The sequence below is a fragment of the Astatotilapia calliptera genome, chromosome 3, assembly GCF_964374335.1.
Source record: "Astatotilapia calliptera chromosome 3, fAstCal68.1, whole genome shotgun sequence".
Taxonomy (NCBI): Eukaryota; Metazoa; Chordata; class Actinopteri; order Cichliformes; family Cichlidae; genus Astatotilapia; species Astatotilapia calliptera.
This window is the reverse complement of record NC_137424.1, coordinates 42,840,063-42,856,838: the sequence shown is the minus strand read 5'-3', so window position 1 is coordinate 42,856,838 and position 16,776 is coordinate 42,840,063. Positions and strand designations below refer to the sequence as shown.

The 16,776-nt window shown below is 43.7% G+C and overlaps 2 protein-coding genes across 2 annotated transcripts; one reads left to right on the top strand and one right to left on the bottom strand.

Moving 5' to 3' along the window:
• Positions 1-2,148: 2,148 nt before the first annotated feature.
• Positions 2,149-8,994, bottom strand: si:ch211-212k18.5 (uncharacterized). The gene is made up of 3 exons (XM_026162191.2): positions 8,390-8,994; positions 3,435-6,730; positions 2,149-3,343 (listed from the first exon to the last, which is right to left on the bottom strand). The coding sequence occupies exons 1-3, from the start codon at positions 8,463-8,465 to the stop codon at positions 3,131-3,133; spliced, it is 3,585 nt and encodes a 1,194-aa protein (XP_026017976.2). The 5' UTR covers positions 8,466-8,994; the 3' UTR covers positions 2,149-3,130.
• A 2,161-nt stretch (positions 8,995-11,155) lies between these two features.
• ccnb1ip1 (cyclin B1 interacting protein 1) lies at positions 11,156-16,082 on the top strand. Its single transcript, XM_026152759.2, has 5 exons — positions 11,156-11,263; positions 12,095-12,393; positions 12,816-12,962; positions 13,140-13,326; positions 15,713-16,082. Exons 2-5 carry the CDS (start codon positions 12,097-12,099, stop codon positions 15,877-15,879), a joined length of 798 nt encoding a protein of 265 aa, XP_026008544.1. The 5' UTR covers positions 11,156-11,263; positions 12,095-12,096; the 3' UTR covers positions 15,880-16,082.
• The last annotated feature ends 694 nt before the right edge of the window (positions 16,083-16,776 follow it).

The window sequence follows — 16,776 nt, the reverse complement described above, 5'->3', positions numbered from 1 at the left end:
CCTCTTGTGGATATGAAATAAACTGAATGGTGATAAATTATCAGTTTCTAGTGATCTCGGTTTGATTCTGACTGAAATGAAGATGATTTAAAAGAGAAAGATCCGAGAGAAAAAACATCAAGCGCACGTGAACCTTCAATAATGCAGATATTATGGAAAAGTAGAAAAACCAGTAGGTCATTTTTATCTTTCTTTCTTTGTTGTTTGCTTTGTTTGCTTACTCTTGATTCTCCCCAAAGTGTGCGTTGGGTCCGCCTGGTGGGCTGTGAAGGTACTACAGGTAGGCTGCTACAGGTCAGTTACAAGAAATAAAGTCTCTAAAGTAAAAGGGTTTGCAGTGAACATAAAAACAAATGTATAAAGTAAAAACAACATAAATTTTGTGTTTTTATTTTCATAATGCATTTTTGTTTTTTCCATTTTGTCTTTTGTCTGACCCGTTTTCTGATCTCTGTTATGTCTAATTAACAGGCAAACACTTAACCTGGAGATGTAAGAGCCAGGTCCCTGCAGACAAACCGTTAATTAAGAATCAGCCTCAACAATCAAATCACCAGATGCTCAAAATGAACTCACAGAAGATCCAAATACTTCATCTTTGTTCCTGTGTGTCGGTCACAGTTATGATGTAAAACTGTGCGGCTCTGTTTGTGAGGAAATGTCTGATGTGGCCATCGGCGAATACTTACAGAGCGTAACGAGAACATTTTGAGCGAAAAAGAGACAAAACAAACAAAACTCCTGCCCCACTAATACAACCTGGGGAACAAAAAAATGATTTAAAAAGTTAAAAATACGTGACTCATGTTGCACATTTTTACAGCTATTATTGTCCCGATTCAAAAATCAAATCACTAATTAATCATAAGCCTTTTTTTAAGGATTTATTCGAGGATGTTTCGCTTGAATGGCAGCTTTAATTAATCAGATCAAATTAATTACTGGCGACTGTGAAGTAATCAGTTTCTTTGTCTTTTAAAACGATGCTAATTCCTCATTGCTCCAAGGCTAAACAGGTTTAAACGCTGACCTTTGACCCCTTGAGAAACTTTTGTCCTTTTTCCCTGGAGATGATTGATGCCCACAGAGGGTTGATTAAAGCTCACTGATGAGTGTGATGAGGCGTGATTAAAGCCTGTAAACACATCCAGCATCACACCTGTTGGATTTTATATTCACTTCTATCTAAATGGCTTCTTTTCTGTCTCTCGCTCCCGCTCTCTCTCTTTTTGTCTTTTTTTTTTTTTTGATTGAGACACATCCGTTGTCACTCATGAACGCATGTGGACAAACTTCTCACACATGGCTCCTTTCTCCCCCTTTGTCCCGCTCCCTGCCCTGGGCATTCTTTTCATTGGTTACCAGTTGTCATGGTTTCAGGGAGCCCCTGCAGGCTAAAAAAAAAAAAAAAAAAAAAATAGAGGGATTAAAGGCGGCCATTTTGGGGACAGCTGGACCAGGTTGGTCCCTGTTGCCCCCTGTCCCGCTCCCAGTCACTGTGCGAGGGGGGACGAGGGCCGGCATTGTGTGAGGATTAGAGCTTCCTGTGTGTCAGCTCATTACACGGGGGAGTGTAGGGGTGACGGGTGGAGCAAAAAGAGTGAGGGAGCGAAATGAAAGAGAAAATTTAAAAGAAAAAAGGAGTGAGTATGAAAGAGAGTATGACACAGAGAAGGGGAGCGAAAGGCAGGAGAGGGGGGGTATAGGGAGGGAGGTGGCAGCCTCTACAGCTGCACCCTCAATCACACTCATACAGGCTCCGATTATCCTTTTCACACACACTCACACACACATGAACAGCGCAGGGGAACTGAAACATATTAAAAGACACCGAGAGCAAAAAAAGAAAAAGAAAAGAAAAAGCAGAATCTGGAGACAGCTAGCCCAGAGTCTCAGACAAAGGACCCCACCTTCCTCCTCCTCCTCCTCCTCCAATCCAGACACACAGAGAAACTGGAACAAACAAGAGAAAACTGACCAACAGTGTGCACACAGAATAAGAGTCATGCAAGCAGAATACTTAAACAGATAGATGACTTCACAGAGACACGGGATTAAACCCAGACAAGAAAATGCCCCCCCCCCCCCCCCCCCCAACACACACACACAAAACGAAACCCACCAGACGAGCAACAAACAGGTCTCCTCTTCACATTGCCTTTTGTTTTATTTATCTTTTATACATCTCATGGGAACATATTTTTGTCTTTGCTACAAAAAAAAAGAAAAAAGGGTTTACAAAGGGGGGAGCAAAGCATACAAAAAGCTAAACTGAGCTAAAGCAGGAATGCAGTGAGTGCAGACAGTTGGTGCAGGAGCAGGACACCCTCAAGTGCTCTGAGAGAGAAGGGAGGATGAAGGAGGAGGCGGGAGGGCGGTTATAACGGACGGGGCTCATACTTGTTGCGGGTTTCACAATGCGGATAACAGCAACCATCAATACAACAACGCAAACAGGGCCCTGTGAGGGCCGGGGTAGCTTACAGTTTTAAGTACGGGACTCACACAGTCACCGGCAGCATTACGACCAAACAGCATCACGGATTCAATCATTTCAGCAGGTTTTTCGGCAGCACAAGGCAAAGTGCAGCTCACAGTGTAGCTCGGCACATGCATTCAGCAGCATCACATTAAAAAAAAAAAGGAACAAAGTAGGAAACAATAAGAAGTCTTAAAATGTAACCGCAGCTGTATTTACAAACTCTGGCCATTCCTAATCTGGCCTGTTTTGGTATTGACTTCATTTTGTAAAATTCTGGACACTCTTCTTTTTAAAAAAAACAAACAAAAAAACCACAAAAATCAGCTATCATAGAGTCTGTGCTGAACAAGCACCACGATAACAAAAAAAGAACAAGTAATTCAGCTCATGGTAATGCTGTGAAGTGTGTAAATAAGGCCTCACCGTGGTCTCCAAAATAGAAAAATACATAGCTAAAACACTACATTCACAAAATCACTGGAATCATACTACAGTATAAACTACAGCAGACCTATCTGCCTAACAAAAAGGTAAATATGAATTTGAATTATTATTACGCTAGGAAACAAATCTCGTTCTATTAAGTAAAAGAAAAATACATTCCCTTGTCAGGACCCTTAAAAACTGACATTCAACAGCACTAACTTTCTACGCGGTGGTGTCCATAGCCTCGTCTGCCGCGTCACAGCCGACGCTGTTCGGCAGAGGATCTGTGCTGTCGCCTTTCTCGGGGGATTTAAGCAATCCCTGCTTTTCATCCTGCTGTGCGGCGTTTTTACGATCCTCCGCAAAGTCATTGTCATTGGTTTGAGCCTTGGAGGGGGTACTGGTCAGCACGCCGGGGTGGGTCTTCATATGACCCTGTTGACAGGACACAATGATATTTATTTACAGATACAAAATCTCAAATTAAAAACTTTTACATCACACTATCTATTATCTCTTCTCTCACCTTAAGTCCGCTCCGGCTAGCGTAAGCCTTTCCACAGTGGGAGCAGCTGTAGGGTTTCTCTGGGCGATGAGGCTGTGTGTGTGGTGTTGGTGCTGGTGCTGATGCTGCTGGGACCGAGGGCTCAGCATCCGCAGAAGGCTTTTCTGGAGTGTCCTTCTCCAGCTCTGTGTCCAACCCAGACAAAGACTCTCTGAGTATTTCACTTTTCCCTTTACTGTGGGCAGCATCTCGTTCCTGTGACTCATGTGGTGCACTGCCACAGGCCTCATCTGCTTCTGGGATAGCTGTGGGGCTGACGGGAGGGGGGAGTGAAGGTACGGGATTTGCAGTGGGGTTACTATCAGGAGTTATTGTGGGTTTATCTGTCGAGGACTCTTCATCATGATTAACGCCTCTGTGTGGCAGATCATTTTCTGCACCAGGCTTTGAAATGCAGAGAGAAAGGGGGACGTCGTCACCCTCTGAATCTCCATTTGCCAAAGCTGGGGGTGCTTTGAAAGGGCTGCCCAGGTCAGTGTGGGTCTCCTCCTCAGAGGACATGGAGCCATTCACCAGGCTACTGTCAGCTGGGATGCTGTCCTCTGGCCCTGCTGAAGTGAGGTTATGGGTCAGAGGTGGGCTAACACTGGACGTGGAGCGCTCTGATTCCTCTGTCTTCACAGATGTGGTGTCATTAGCTGCAGATTGCTTAAAAGTGGACCCTGAGCTTAGAGCATCAATTTGAGACTTGGTGCCTGTTGTTAAGGCCAAAGGAAGGAGCTGTGTTTTAGATTGGGAGCTAATGGAGTCATTCTCACCATCATCAAAGACGCCACTGTCCATTTCTGCAGCATCTTCGGGGGGAACATCTTCATCGGGCGGAATCTGTCCTCCGAGGTGCAAGCGGATGTGGTGCTGAAGAACCAGGGCATTGGTGAACTTGCGTGGGCACAGCGGGCAGGAGTTCAGGGCACGGCTATTGGGTGGCCTCGCACGGTGAGTGGCCAGGTGGGCCCTAAGGCTGCCCTTTGTTGAGAAGGAACGACCACAAAGCTTACAAGGGAACGGGCGCTCTCCCAAATGTGTGGCCTGGTGCAAGCGAAGAGCTCTGGGGCAGCTAAGAACACGCAAACACACACCACACTGATTAGCAGCCTGGACGGCGGGGAGAGATGGGGTAGTTCTAGTAGCGCCCGAACCCTGGCTTGTCTCTGATCCTGCAGCATTAGCACTAGGACTCAGTCCAAGAGCCGCCAACATTTCCCTGCGGTAGGCACTGGAGGTGATGGTCAGGTCGTGGCCATGGGTGTCTCCGTTGGCTTCAGTAGTGGTGTGTGAGGAGGTGGAGGGCGAAGAGGCAGAAGAAGAGGAGGAGACACCTGGGTGAGGCTGCTTTTCAAGCTTCTGTACCAGCCGCTGCAACTTGGATGTATCAGAGGTAGAGGTAGTGGGAGAGGATGAGGAGGGGGAGGAGGCAGATGGTTTGGGGAAAGGTGGGAAAGGGAAAGGTAGCTGATGAGGCGAAGTGAGGTGGGAGGTGGATGGGTGTCCCGGTGGTCGGAGAAGCGCGAGGTGGTGAGGGGAGGTACCTCCAGGGAAGAGAATCTTAGGCAGGTGAGCCAGCTGGGAGTACGGCGAGGCTGAATGGAGGCTCGAGTGAGGAGGAGTGTTTTCGTCAAAGCGCTGCTGCTTTGCTCCTTTAAACTGGCTGCCCACAGAGGACGAAGATGACGAAGAGGAAGACGGGAGCACACTGCTGGATGCGCTTGCAGCGGCTGCCGCTGAAGCTCTGTTCAGCTGTAGCAGCGAATGAGCTGTGGACAGCAGAGCCATGTCCACAGAGGGGGGCAGAGGTAGGGAGGAAGGCGAGGCCCGAGCCGAGCCACTGGACAGGAATCCTAAAGCCATGCTCTCTGTGATGCCGGGAACGCTTCCTTTCACCGCGTTAAATGTTTCATCATCATCAGCTCGCCGTTTGCGCCTCCTCTGGATGCTCCCTGTGGCCGATCCGCCCTGCGTTTGCTCTGACAGCGCTGGAGGCAGCAGGGAGAGCGACAGCTCTGGGTTCTGCTCTCTGTGTCGCAGGAAATGAGCTTTAAGGTTCCCCCTGGTTGTAAAACGGCTCAGGCAGACTGGACACTGGTAGGGCCTTTCCCCTGTGTGGGACCTCAGGTGGATCTGCAGGGACGAGTCGCTGCTCAGCACCTTCCCACAAAAGCGGCAGATGTGCTGAGGGCGTCCTGATGAGGAGGCAGAGGTAAGAGAGGAGCTGGACTGGAGGTCCTGGGGATGGCTGGTGGGAGGAAGTGAAGGAGTTGGGAAGCTGACGCCATTACTGTGAGCGAATGAAGAGGTGTTAGACGATTTTTCATGGAGGTAGCGCGGTGGCAGGCCCAGCGACAGGGACAAGGGGTGTAGGGAGGCAACAGAGGAGCTAATAGTGGATGAAAGAGATGAGGAAGAAGAAGATAATAATGAGGACGAGGTAGAGGAAGATGCAGCTCTGCTGCTGTTGTTGTGTGAAGCGCCTGACTTGGAGACAGCCGGTTGGGGGAAGAGAGCTGATGGAAGGCCAGTCAAAAGTGACGAGGCTGTGGTGACTGGAGTGGCAGTGGAAGGATGCGTTGGGGATGAAGATGCTGCTCCGTTAGGTTTCAGGTTGCTTTCCGTTCCGCTGGCTTGTGCATTGTTGTCCTGGCCAAAGACAGCTCCTCCAAGCCTCAGAACGTGCCTGCAGATCTCTTCTGTTATCTGCATCTGGTGGATTTGGCGCTGTTGTAAAACCCTCAGCTCCTCTAAGAGCACCGCCAGTGTGGGAGGGACCTGGCGCTGTCCCTGCTCCCCTGGTGAGCTGGTGGCCTGCTGTTGACCTGGACTTGAGCTTTCACGGTGAGGTGGAACACATTGAGAAGAGGAGGAGGAAGAGGAGGTGGAGGTAGTGGTGGTGGCTGAACTTCCAGTCTGCGGGGAGGTCATGGTGGAGTGAGAGTTCCCTTGGCTGTGGGAACCAGAGGTCTGACCCAGGGGGGGAGGTGAGTGAGTTTGGGAAGACAGCGACGGGTGAGGGAAGTCCGGGGAGAGGGAGGAGTGGGTGTTGGGAAGAGATGTTGTGAAGGGGGCGATGTGGCTGGGCCAGTGGGGAGGAGGTGAGCTCTCGCTGGGTAAGGAGGGCGCGTGGAGCCCTCCAGGGGATGGGCGAGGGGCCAGAGGCGGCTGGCAGTCTTGAAGAGATGTGGGGGATGAGGAGGAGGAGGATCCTGATGAGGTCACTTCTGAGCCGAGAGATGTGGATGGTGACTTTAAGCCCAGATGGTCATCTGAGGATTTAGAAGAAAAAGAAGAATGATGAGGGTTTTTGTTTTTTTTTAAACCTGCATGTTTATTTGACAAAGCTCCGATATCAACCCAAATATACAGCTTTGTGAATTTATCTGAACTCTGTTTTTTCCTTTGCCTCTATTATTGTTTATGAATTTAGTTTTAAAAAATTCTGTGTGCATACCAAAAGATACAGTTACAACATCAAAAGAAATTCCTGCTGGAAAGTGGCCTTGAACATGCAAATAAACAAGAAACTCAACCGTCCACGAGTCTTTGTGATATCTTGTCTCAATCTGTGCTCTCCAGAGTAAAACTCCTCAAACATCTTGTGCACACACATACAAAAAAAAAAGCTCACAGACCACCTTGCTGCTATAGCAACACATTTTAGAGGACAATGGGCATCACCAAGACAACCCATAGCCCCTCTTAACCCACTCCCTACAGCGGTTACGTCTTTCATCTCCCTATTCACCCTCCCCCGCCTTACGTCACAGTGGAGGTCAGGGGTCAGGCCAAGCTAAGGGTTCTGGGCACTGTCCACACACTCTGATTGGTCAACTAATCTGACCTCTGGCACTCAGGGGTCAAATTCTTTCAGAAATCTTGAGCACGGAGTGAGAAAGAGTAAAAAAGAAAAAGAAATGAGGGGGAGGGTAACAACAATGGAGAGACAAACTAACTACTCCCTCCTGGAGAGACAGTGATGGAATGAAAGACTGTACCTCAAGCGAAACTCCTTCCCTGCAAACCTGCAAGCAGATAAGCCTCAAACTAAAACTTCCACTATTAATTGTGAGAGTTTGCCCCAGGGGAGCTGGTGCATGCATCAGAAGCTATATCCCACTAATAATGTGACAAAAACCTCCATATTCTCTGAAATGTTTTCAATCCCCCCGCCTGTGTTAGGAGTATACAGTCAATAGGGCTAAAGGGTGAGAAAGAAGGAGCAAAGAAAGGGGAGGGGGGCTGTATTAAGAAAGGTGGAAAAATGAGGGGGAGAGGGGCACATAAGGAAGAAAAGCATGGATGAAGAGCAAAAGAAGATCAGAACAGAAAGGGTGGAAGATTAATCTTTACCCCCCAAAAAAACCACTGCCCCCCGCCCCCACCCTATTGCACCTTATTGTGAAGAAGTAAGAGAGTGCTCCATACTAATCAAAGCCCTCCAGCAGTCAGCGCTGAGCAGCCTGTTGGTCTCCAAGAGGATGAACAGCACACGAAAATGGCCACAGATGTATGTTAGTTAATCCTACCCACAAGAGCAAGTTTATTGGCCCCGTCCAAAGTGCCCCAGGTCTCATTTATAAGTGGGATCTATTGCACTAAACTAGTAAGCAGAATTGTGAGGTGAGACTTTTTTTCAGTCAGTTAAATCAGGTGCATTTGTCGGAATGCAAATGCAAACATGAACTTGCAAAAGTTCGAGAAAAGAAATCAAAGAAAACCCGCTCATGACTTAAATGCTAACTTTTGCGTTGGTAAATGAATTTAAAGATTTAAGTTCTTATAGTGAATTTCACAAGCAGCCAGTAGCCTGTGAGCAATGTTGTTTATAACAATCTTATGCCGCTTTGATTTAACAAAAAGAAAGAAAGAAACACAAAAATCCAAAAATAAAAAGCGCACGAACACTCGTAAACATGTTTTCTCACCGTGCGACTGCAGCCTCGGGCCCCCTGGATCCGCGTTAACGAGATGCTGGGGTCTCTTCTGTTTCCGGCGTGACATGATTCACGGCGAGTCAGACGGAGAGGGGGGCATCCGTCGGTTCAATGGCAGTTTTTTTTTTCTTGCGCACTTGGACGAGCTTCCGAGAGCATCCAAATTTAAGAAGCTGCAAGTCCTTGGCTTTAAAAAAGAAAAAAGAAGAAGAAGAAGAAGAAGAAGAAGAAGAAGAAGAAGAAGAAGAAGAAAGGGGGAGTTTTGAAAGAGCGGGTCTTTCATGGAACAAAGTTCCAAAAAGAAAAAGTGATGTTTGGAAATCCGCCGGGCTGCACCGTGTCACATGAAGCTTGCCGTGTGTGTGGCTGTTTTCTAAAGTCTCTTCTACCCCCCCAAAAAACTTGTCCAATTTGCGCCCCTCCTCTCCCACTGCTGCCCCACTGCATGCACATACAGGGAGCGCACACACAGTCACACATACACACTATATACACACACGCACACAGAACCACTCCTTGTTCTATGATATTTGCATTTGAATGGCGTGCAACACACAGCCTCCCCGGTTCTCCTTTTCTCTCTATCTCGCCCCCCCCCCCCCCCCCAGCTTTATTTTTCTTAACACTCTCACGCTGCAGCCATAAACTTTCAATAAAAAACCGACAATGGCGTCAAAGCCCGTTGGATGTCTAAAAAACAAATTAAAACGGGCGTAAGATGTGGCCTTTTTGTTCGAGATAAATGTTTCAATCATTATAGCAAGAGAGTGAGTGCGAGAGAGAGAGAGAGAGAGACGATGATGGCTCTGATTAAGATGCAGTAACACGCGTAAAACTAATCCAACAGGTAACTTAGCAATCAGGTGCCATGCCTCGATCATCCTGTGCGCTCTGCACCTATACTTTGATCCTAGTCATAATAATGAAGTCAAGCTGGCAGGTGGTTTCCGTCAGCGTGAGTCAAAAATCTGCCTTCCCAGCATTGAGCTGAGAAGGCGAGATGTAGCCTTTGATTTCCTCGGGGCCAATTATCAACAACAGTGCAGCGAGCGGCTAATGTTTGCAAGTGGGGCCACACATCCATTCCACATGCATGCATGTAATTCGTGTGTGTTATCACCGAGCGCATAATACCCACCCCCAGCACCACCACCACCCAAAAAAAGCATCTTACACTGGAGCTCTATTTAAAAGGCAGAGAATAGATGGGGATCTTTGACAATGGCGTGCTGGACACAGTTGAGTGAGCATCTCCCCTCTCTCACTATGAACCCCCGGACCCGCTGCTGCACAACACAATGCCCCTCTTTCACCCCCTGCCTTTACTCCTGTACCACGTGGAGAAATGGATAAAAGCAGGAGAGGGGGAGAAAAAAAGTGGTGGCGGAGGAGGAAGGGGGCCATATTTAAGTAGGTGTCTCACATAAAGCATATAGACTGGCCGCTCAGAGGCTGTGTAGGGAAAATGGGCAGTATTTGATTTTGAGGAAATGCCTGCCATTCAGAGTTTAACAGTTTAAGCTCACAATGATGGACTTTAGTCAAGCTTTTTCACGTCACTTTGAAATACGGCACTATTTCGAAAAGAAAGAAAAAGAAAGAAAGAAAGAAAAGTTAGGACACTATAACATGTAAAACCATTATTATTATTATTATTATTATTATTATTATTATTATTATTATTATTATTATTATTATTATTATTATTATTATTATGCTGAAACAAGCATGGTCCTTCCTGAAATCCAGGATAGCAACAGATGGCACATAATATATCATCTCTGGCATTAATGGTTCCCTCACTGATATCCAGATCACATTCTCATTATCATTGTTGTTGTTGTTTTATTTATGTCCCTTTTGTAAGGAAGCCTGGAAGCATAAATACTTGTGCCAGCAAAAGCAGCTACAAAAAAAAAACATGAATTCAAAAAGACAACATATACGTTTTTGCCAATATATGTGCTATGTGGCTTCATAACGTTAGACAGTGAAGTACAGTAACTGAAATATTATATTTATTTCCATTACTGCTTTATTACATAGAGACACCTGCAAGACGGTATAATACATAATATGTATCATGTGTGTGGAATCTTATGCCTGACAGGTGTGCTCACCTGTCTCAGAAAGAAGAGTTTTTCTACAGTTTTTTGTACAGTTTTACAGAGAATGGCAGGAATGAGGTAGGAATTCTTTGAAGTGTTCTTTACGGCAGGCGGATTGAGCAAGTCTGAGAGAGAATGAGTTTTGCTAGCTCACTACTGTGGAGTGGAGTGGGTGAGATGGGTTTGCCACTATGGAGAGCAGTTTATTCAGTGACCACCTGTTGCCAACGATGGTTCCTGCCTTCTGAATCAGTTTGTATATCCTGCTGCCATCTCTGGGACTGATGCTGCCTTCCAAGCACACAACAGCAAAGTAGATGGCACTTCCAACATTCTTGCTGCACACAATTTGAATCCGGAAAGTAGAGTGGGGTCATCCTCTTCTTCTGCAAATTCAGAATTGAACTTACTGTAGCTTAGTGTGGTAGCTACCAGTGGTCATGTAGGCCTAATTTTTATTTATTTTGTTGTTTATTTTTCCACACCACAGTTTGTAGGGCTTCACTGGATTTATGTTATAATAATAATAATAATAATAATAATAATAATAATAATAATAATAATAATAATAATAATAATAATAATAATAATAATAACACAAATCTTGCTTGAGATTTACATTAAAAGTTTGGCCCTAACTTTGTGAGTTATTCTTAAGGTTTTGCCATCGTGATTGGTAGAGCTTGAGCTGTATCAGCCAATCAGATTTCAGCAGTGATGTCACTTGCGGGGTCATCTTCAGAGTAAAGAGTTAACGGTAGGTTTTGGTCTTTGAAATTAGCCATTTTACCAGTGTTTTAGGGTTGTGTTAAGGTCCGTGTGTATAATGTCGAAAGTATATATTTTTTAATAGTCTGCTAAAGGAAAAAAAAGGTTGAAATGACACTTTAACGAGCTTGTTATTAGCAAGTGCAGAGTGCCTCAGGCTTTCACTAGCTAACCTTCTAGTGCTAGCATCTAATGTCGATAATGCTGCTCAATTTTGGGTAGCGGAGCTTTTACGTTTTATACAACAAAACTGTATTTTAACAGTTTTATTTTTTCATAAATATATATTATAAGCCACTACAAATTAAATAAAAAAGGGTTTCAGTGTTTACAAATAATAACCTTTGCTTTATTCCATTGTAAAAAGTACATTTATCCAACGTGGGATCTATAGAGTTATTTTAGCCCCCATACAGTTACTGTAGCTTAGCTTTTGATGAACATTTTGTAGGTACATGAAATATGTACCTACAAAAAACTTGATAAAAACAATTTGTGGGAATATGTGAACAAAATTATTTAAACATGTAATAAATAAGCTCCTATAAATTACCAAAATGTTGTAGGTTAAGGCCAGCTGCAGCTGTATTAATAAAAACTATTGTCCACCTTGTTTTTAATACAAAGGTTTCAGATTAAAGTAAAATGTAGACCTCTAAAATAATGTCTGATTGTGATTAAAATAGTTCAAACAAAGACCAAATTACTCCTGCATCGCATTGGGCCTTGTGTTATGGAAATTTGATTGTTAGTCTTTGGACATCATGTTTTTGCTTTGTAGTTTTTTTCTCTGAATGACTTTTTACTGTCCTTTACAAAGGCATGTCCATCTGCGATGACACCCTCCTGTGTAATTTCCCAAAGTGTCGCGCTAAGCTGAGCGCCTTCGCTTGGGTCACAGCGTGCTCACATGTTTTCTGTGATCAGCACGGATCTGAGAAGTTCAGCTGTTCTCCAGTCATCTGCCCTGCATGCTCGTCTGCACTGTCTGGAAAGCTGGACATTGTGAGGATGGAGCTGTCGCCCTCTGAGGAGTATAAAGCGATGGTGCTGACAGGTCTGCGACCAGACATAGTGCTGGACATCAGTTCCCGTGCTCTGGCCTTCTGGAGCTATCAGGTCAAGTATCTCCATGTGAACAATCAATACAAAAGCAGACAAGTGTGAGAGAAGCTCCCACATCATCCCAGAAAAATCTAATTTTTTATTCGTAAAGTAGCATTAGCATATGTAATGATGCCATGCCCATCTGATCAAAACAAGTTACAGAATGTAAGTTGTCTCTTTTTATCTACGCTTGAAACCAGGATAATTTTCTAGCTGTGATCCCTCCCCTTTTTTAATTATTTTTTAACTCATGCTAAATGCTAAATTTGAGATTCTGTTTATTTAAAGAATTAAAATGATGAAAAAGGTGAGTTGGTAAACAATCAGCTGATTCCGAGGTGCTCAGCTGGCCGTGTACTTCCTCGTATATAAACCCTGATGGTCCGTTTATGTCAGTCAGATCTTGTGTAGCGTGTAAGTGTTGGTGTGTGCAGGTGCATCAAGAGCGTATCTATCAAGAGTACAGTCTGTCACGGGCCGAATCACAGCTGAAGCAGATGGAGAAGGTGCTTACTCAGCAGAACCAGAGCAGAGAACTGGAGCTTACCGCCTTGAAAGGAGAAATCGCCTCCCTGAAGAAAGTAAATGACACAACTCTCATCACCACACAAGACATTAATACACTAAACTTGTAACCTGGTGTAAAATAGCTTCAAAGGCTAAGATGTAAAATTACAAGGAGCACGTGGTCGTCTTAACTGTGAATCTTGAAGACATACATAGAGTAAAACTAGATTTCTCTGTATCCTGATGGCCAGATGATGGACGAGTACAAGAGGAATTACAGCGAGGTGTCTGAGAAGCTGATGCAGAGAAACCGGCAGTACCAGAAACTACAGGGGCTGTACGACTCTCTGAGGATGCGTAGCATGGTGGTGGGTGCTGGAGAAAGACATACAGAGCAACAAATGGGACATCAAGACTACAACGCTGATAATAATGCCGGTAATGTCAGCACATTGTTGTTCATTTGTAGTTTTTAAAGGTGCATTGTTGGACAGAGATGAAGGCTTGGCAACTAGTTTATGATAATGGACACAGACATGACTAGTTATTTTCACTTTTAAAGGTCAAACCATAATATTGTTTTCAAATATGAACAGCAGCATTTATACTTAATCACAAATGACAGAATTTTAGCCCCCCTATCAGTATTAACCAAGGGCAGGGAATTTTTAACACAGCTTTTCCAACCGTGCTAGTTTTATTAAGTCTCGCACACGTGTCCTGAGCTGTCCCAGCCCATTCTTCTTTGGTACATCTCAAAAACCTCTCCAGATTTGCTGGTCTTCTGGCATGAACCTTGGTCTTATGCTTTGCGCAGGCAAGTCAGTGACGTTCACTTTGGTTATCTGGGGGTCGTTCTTGACCAGGAGCAAACTATGTTTTGGGTCGTTGTCGTGTTGTAAGACAAATCGGCGATACAGATCCAGTTTTGCTGCTGATTGCTTCAGGTTTTCTTTCAGAATCGTCACGTGTCCTTTCTTCATGATTCCTACCACATTGATGAGATTCCCAGTTCCGGACGTACTAAAGCGTGCATAAAGCATAATGCTTCCTAAACCGTATTTCATTGTGTAGACCGTGTTCTTTGGGTTATATGCCTCTCCCTGCTTTCTCCAAACATAAGCAGCATCTCTGTGGCTAAAGAAAGTGCCTCCAGTCTCCATAATTATTCTCCAGGTTGTCCTCACTTCATTCTGTCTTGAAAGTGTCTCTTCTGCAAAAATTCAGTTTTTCTTGGTCTGCAACCTTGCAGTCCGTTCCTGTGCAGGCACTAAACTAAACTAACAAATTCAATTTCCAGACTTAGCAAAGTCATTCCCTTGTGTCGTCAGAGTTGTTCTGAGGTCTTTAGCCACATCTCGTACCAGTTTTCTTTCCAGAGACTTATATTAAACATTTTGTTTCCTATCTCTGCCAGGCTTGCTCTGTGTGGCTCTCTTTGAATTTCTTGATGTGTTTCTCACTCTGGTTCGGAAACACTGCAGTAGCTTTGTATATCCATCTCCAAACCCTTGCTGAAGTGTTAAACTGTGTGTAAATTGGAAGATAACCCTCAGTTTTAACTTGATTTTACAGACTTTGACCATAACAAGTTAAAACACATCATTGCACAGTAGTGGTCTGTGCAATCAAAGGTCAGTTTTTCACGAGGCTAATAATATATGATACAATACATAACTTCTGTTAATAATAATTGTAACTACAGGGGTCCAACAAAGAATGGCCACGCATCATACTGATGTCTTCGGAAATTTATTTCTCTCTCTCTCTCACTCTTATTGTCTTCAGACACCGTGAAAACTGAAGAAACACAAAGTTTACAACATAAATGTTTTGAGCTTATCAGTCTCTCATATCAGTGTCCATAAACAGTCTTGTGCAAGCAGAACAGAAAAATGCACAATAATGGATATCACAAAAATGTCCTCTCATTACCAGTGTAGAACACGTATGCAACATTATACAAACAATATACATGAAACCATACCGTGTGCGCCTCTTGGACCACATGCAGAATAACATTAACGCTGAGGCTGTAGATGCATCTGTAGCCATGTATCCATGCTAGCTACACAATGCCATGGTTGTGCTCTCAACCAAACTCTGGTCATGTGACAATTACAAACTTTGCCTCATACAAACTTTACAGCACTTTACATATTTAACAAACCCATATTTTGTAATCACATATTTTTTTAATTAATGTTACACTTTTATCATCTTATCTTGTAAATAAATGAACTAAATTAAGCATGAATCTATCACAGAAACATGAAATAACCAACATTATTTTAACTGTCTCAGGGACAGTTACAATAATGATATAATAATATATATAATATATGCCTTTTAAAAGTGTTACCTAACAACATTTACTAATGATGCCTAAATGTTAAAGGCATTATTAGTAAATGTTGTTAGGTAAGAAGCAGTAAGTTTTTGTTGTTGGCTGAGTACACAAACAATGTGAAGATGTCATTATGGCCTCTATTACCTGCACTTAACTAAAGCTGTTTGCTTTTTGGCAGAAAAACTACTAAAGTCCATAGTAAAATATCACTTATGTTCAGAAAACAAAGATAAATAAGGACTCTGCTTTCATAAAATCAGCTTTCACATTGTGCTCACGTTGATGAATGAGAAGAGGAAGGAATCAGGGTAAAAGAATAATGCTTAATGGCAACGAAAGAAGACAGGGCTTTTATCAAAAAGACTTTGTCATCAGGAAAGAACAGCAGGAGTAATGAGCTGAATGTCTATGTAAGGGAATTTTTAGTGAGAATAACAATGAAAGACATCCATCAACCTCCTGTGTGTCACTCAGGGGTGGCTCGGCATGCGACTCCTCAGAGGAGCCCTCCGTTCCTGTCCCTCGGCCCTGAAGGGGACAGTCGATTCTTGTCCGTCCTGGAGGCTGATGGAGGAAAGACCTTCTTCCAGTTCAGCTCCCCTGGCAGGGATAAATGCCGGCCCTTCATCAGGAGGCACTGAGAGCAGCAGTCTGCAGTTATCCATGTTACTCTCCTCTGTTCTGCTGTACTCACTTTAGCAGGAGACGTTTGCTCTTATTTTGTGCACTGTTTATTTCCTGTTCAAACCATAAATATGTATTTAACAGTATTAACAAATATGGGATTTCATTTTATATTTTGTTACATGTTATTCCTAAGTAAATAATAAAAATCTCAAGCATATTTTCACAGAGTTATGTCTTACACCTAACACTTATCTGTCGCTTAACAAAAAGCTTTCAGGTGCAATCACTTTTTCCTCATTTCTGTATTTAAATATAGGATTATAAAGTAATGAAGAGTTGTAAAGCTTTAAAAGAGAAAGTACAAATGGATCATTTCACATTTCTGTGTCATCAGATTCACATAATGAATATTGATGATTTGCAATAATCATTAAGAAACAGTATAGGTGGCCAGTCGGAGGATTTATTAGAGAAAGAGGCACAACACCACTGGATCCTCAAAGTTTCATAACATCAGAGATGAGGGAGAAGAAAAACTTTAGGGGAAGAGATTTTTAAAACTTTATTTTGGAACAAAGATTTTATGGGATTTTTCAGGTTTATCAGATTCTGCTGTTTTCCACTACATGCAGCATGACCATTTAAATGTATCTATTAATTTACATAATGCTACAAAAGATTTGCTTCTGGAAACACTTCATGCAGTGCTGTGGAAATTTAATAGCAATAATCTGAAGTAATCATTTCCTGTATGACTTTATCAGCCTTTCCTGTTGTAGTAGAGGAATTTTGGCCCACTCTTCTTTATAGCCATGCTTCAGTTCATTGAGGTCTGGACTTTGACTGGGTCACTGCATAATCGTGTAGTCCTGTAGAAAACCTTCATTTTCACATCACTGTATGCATCCTGT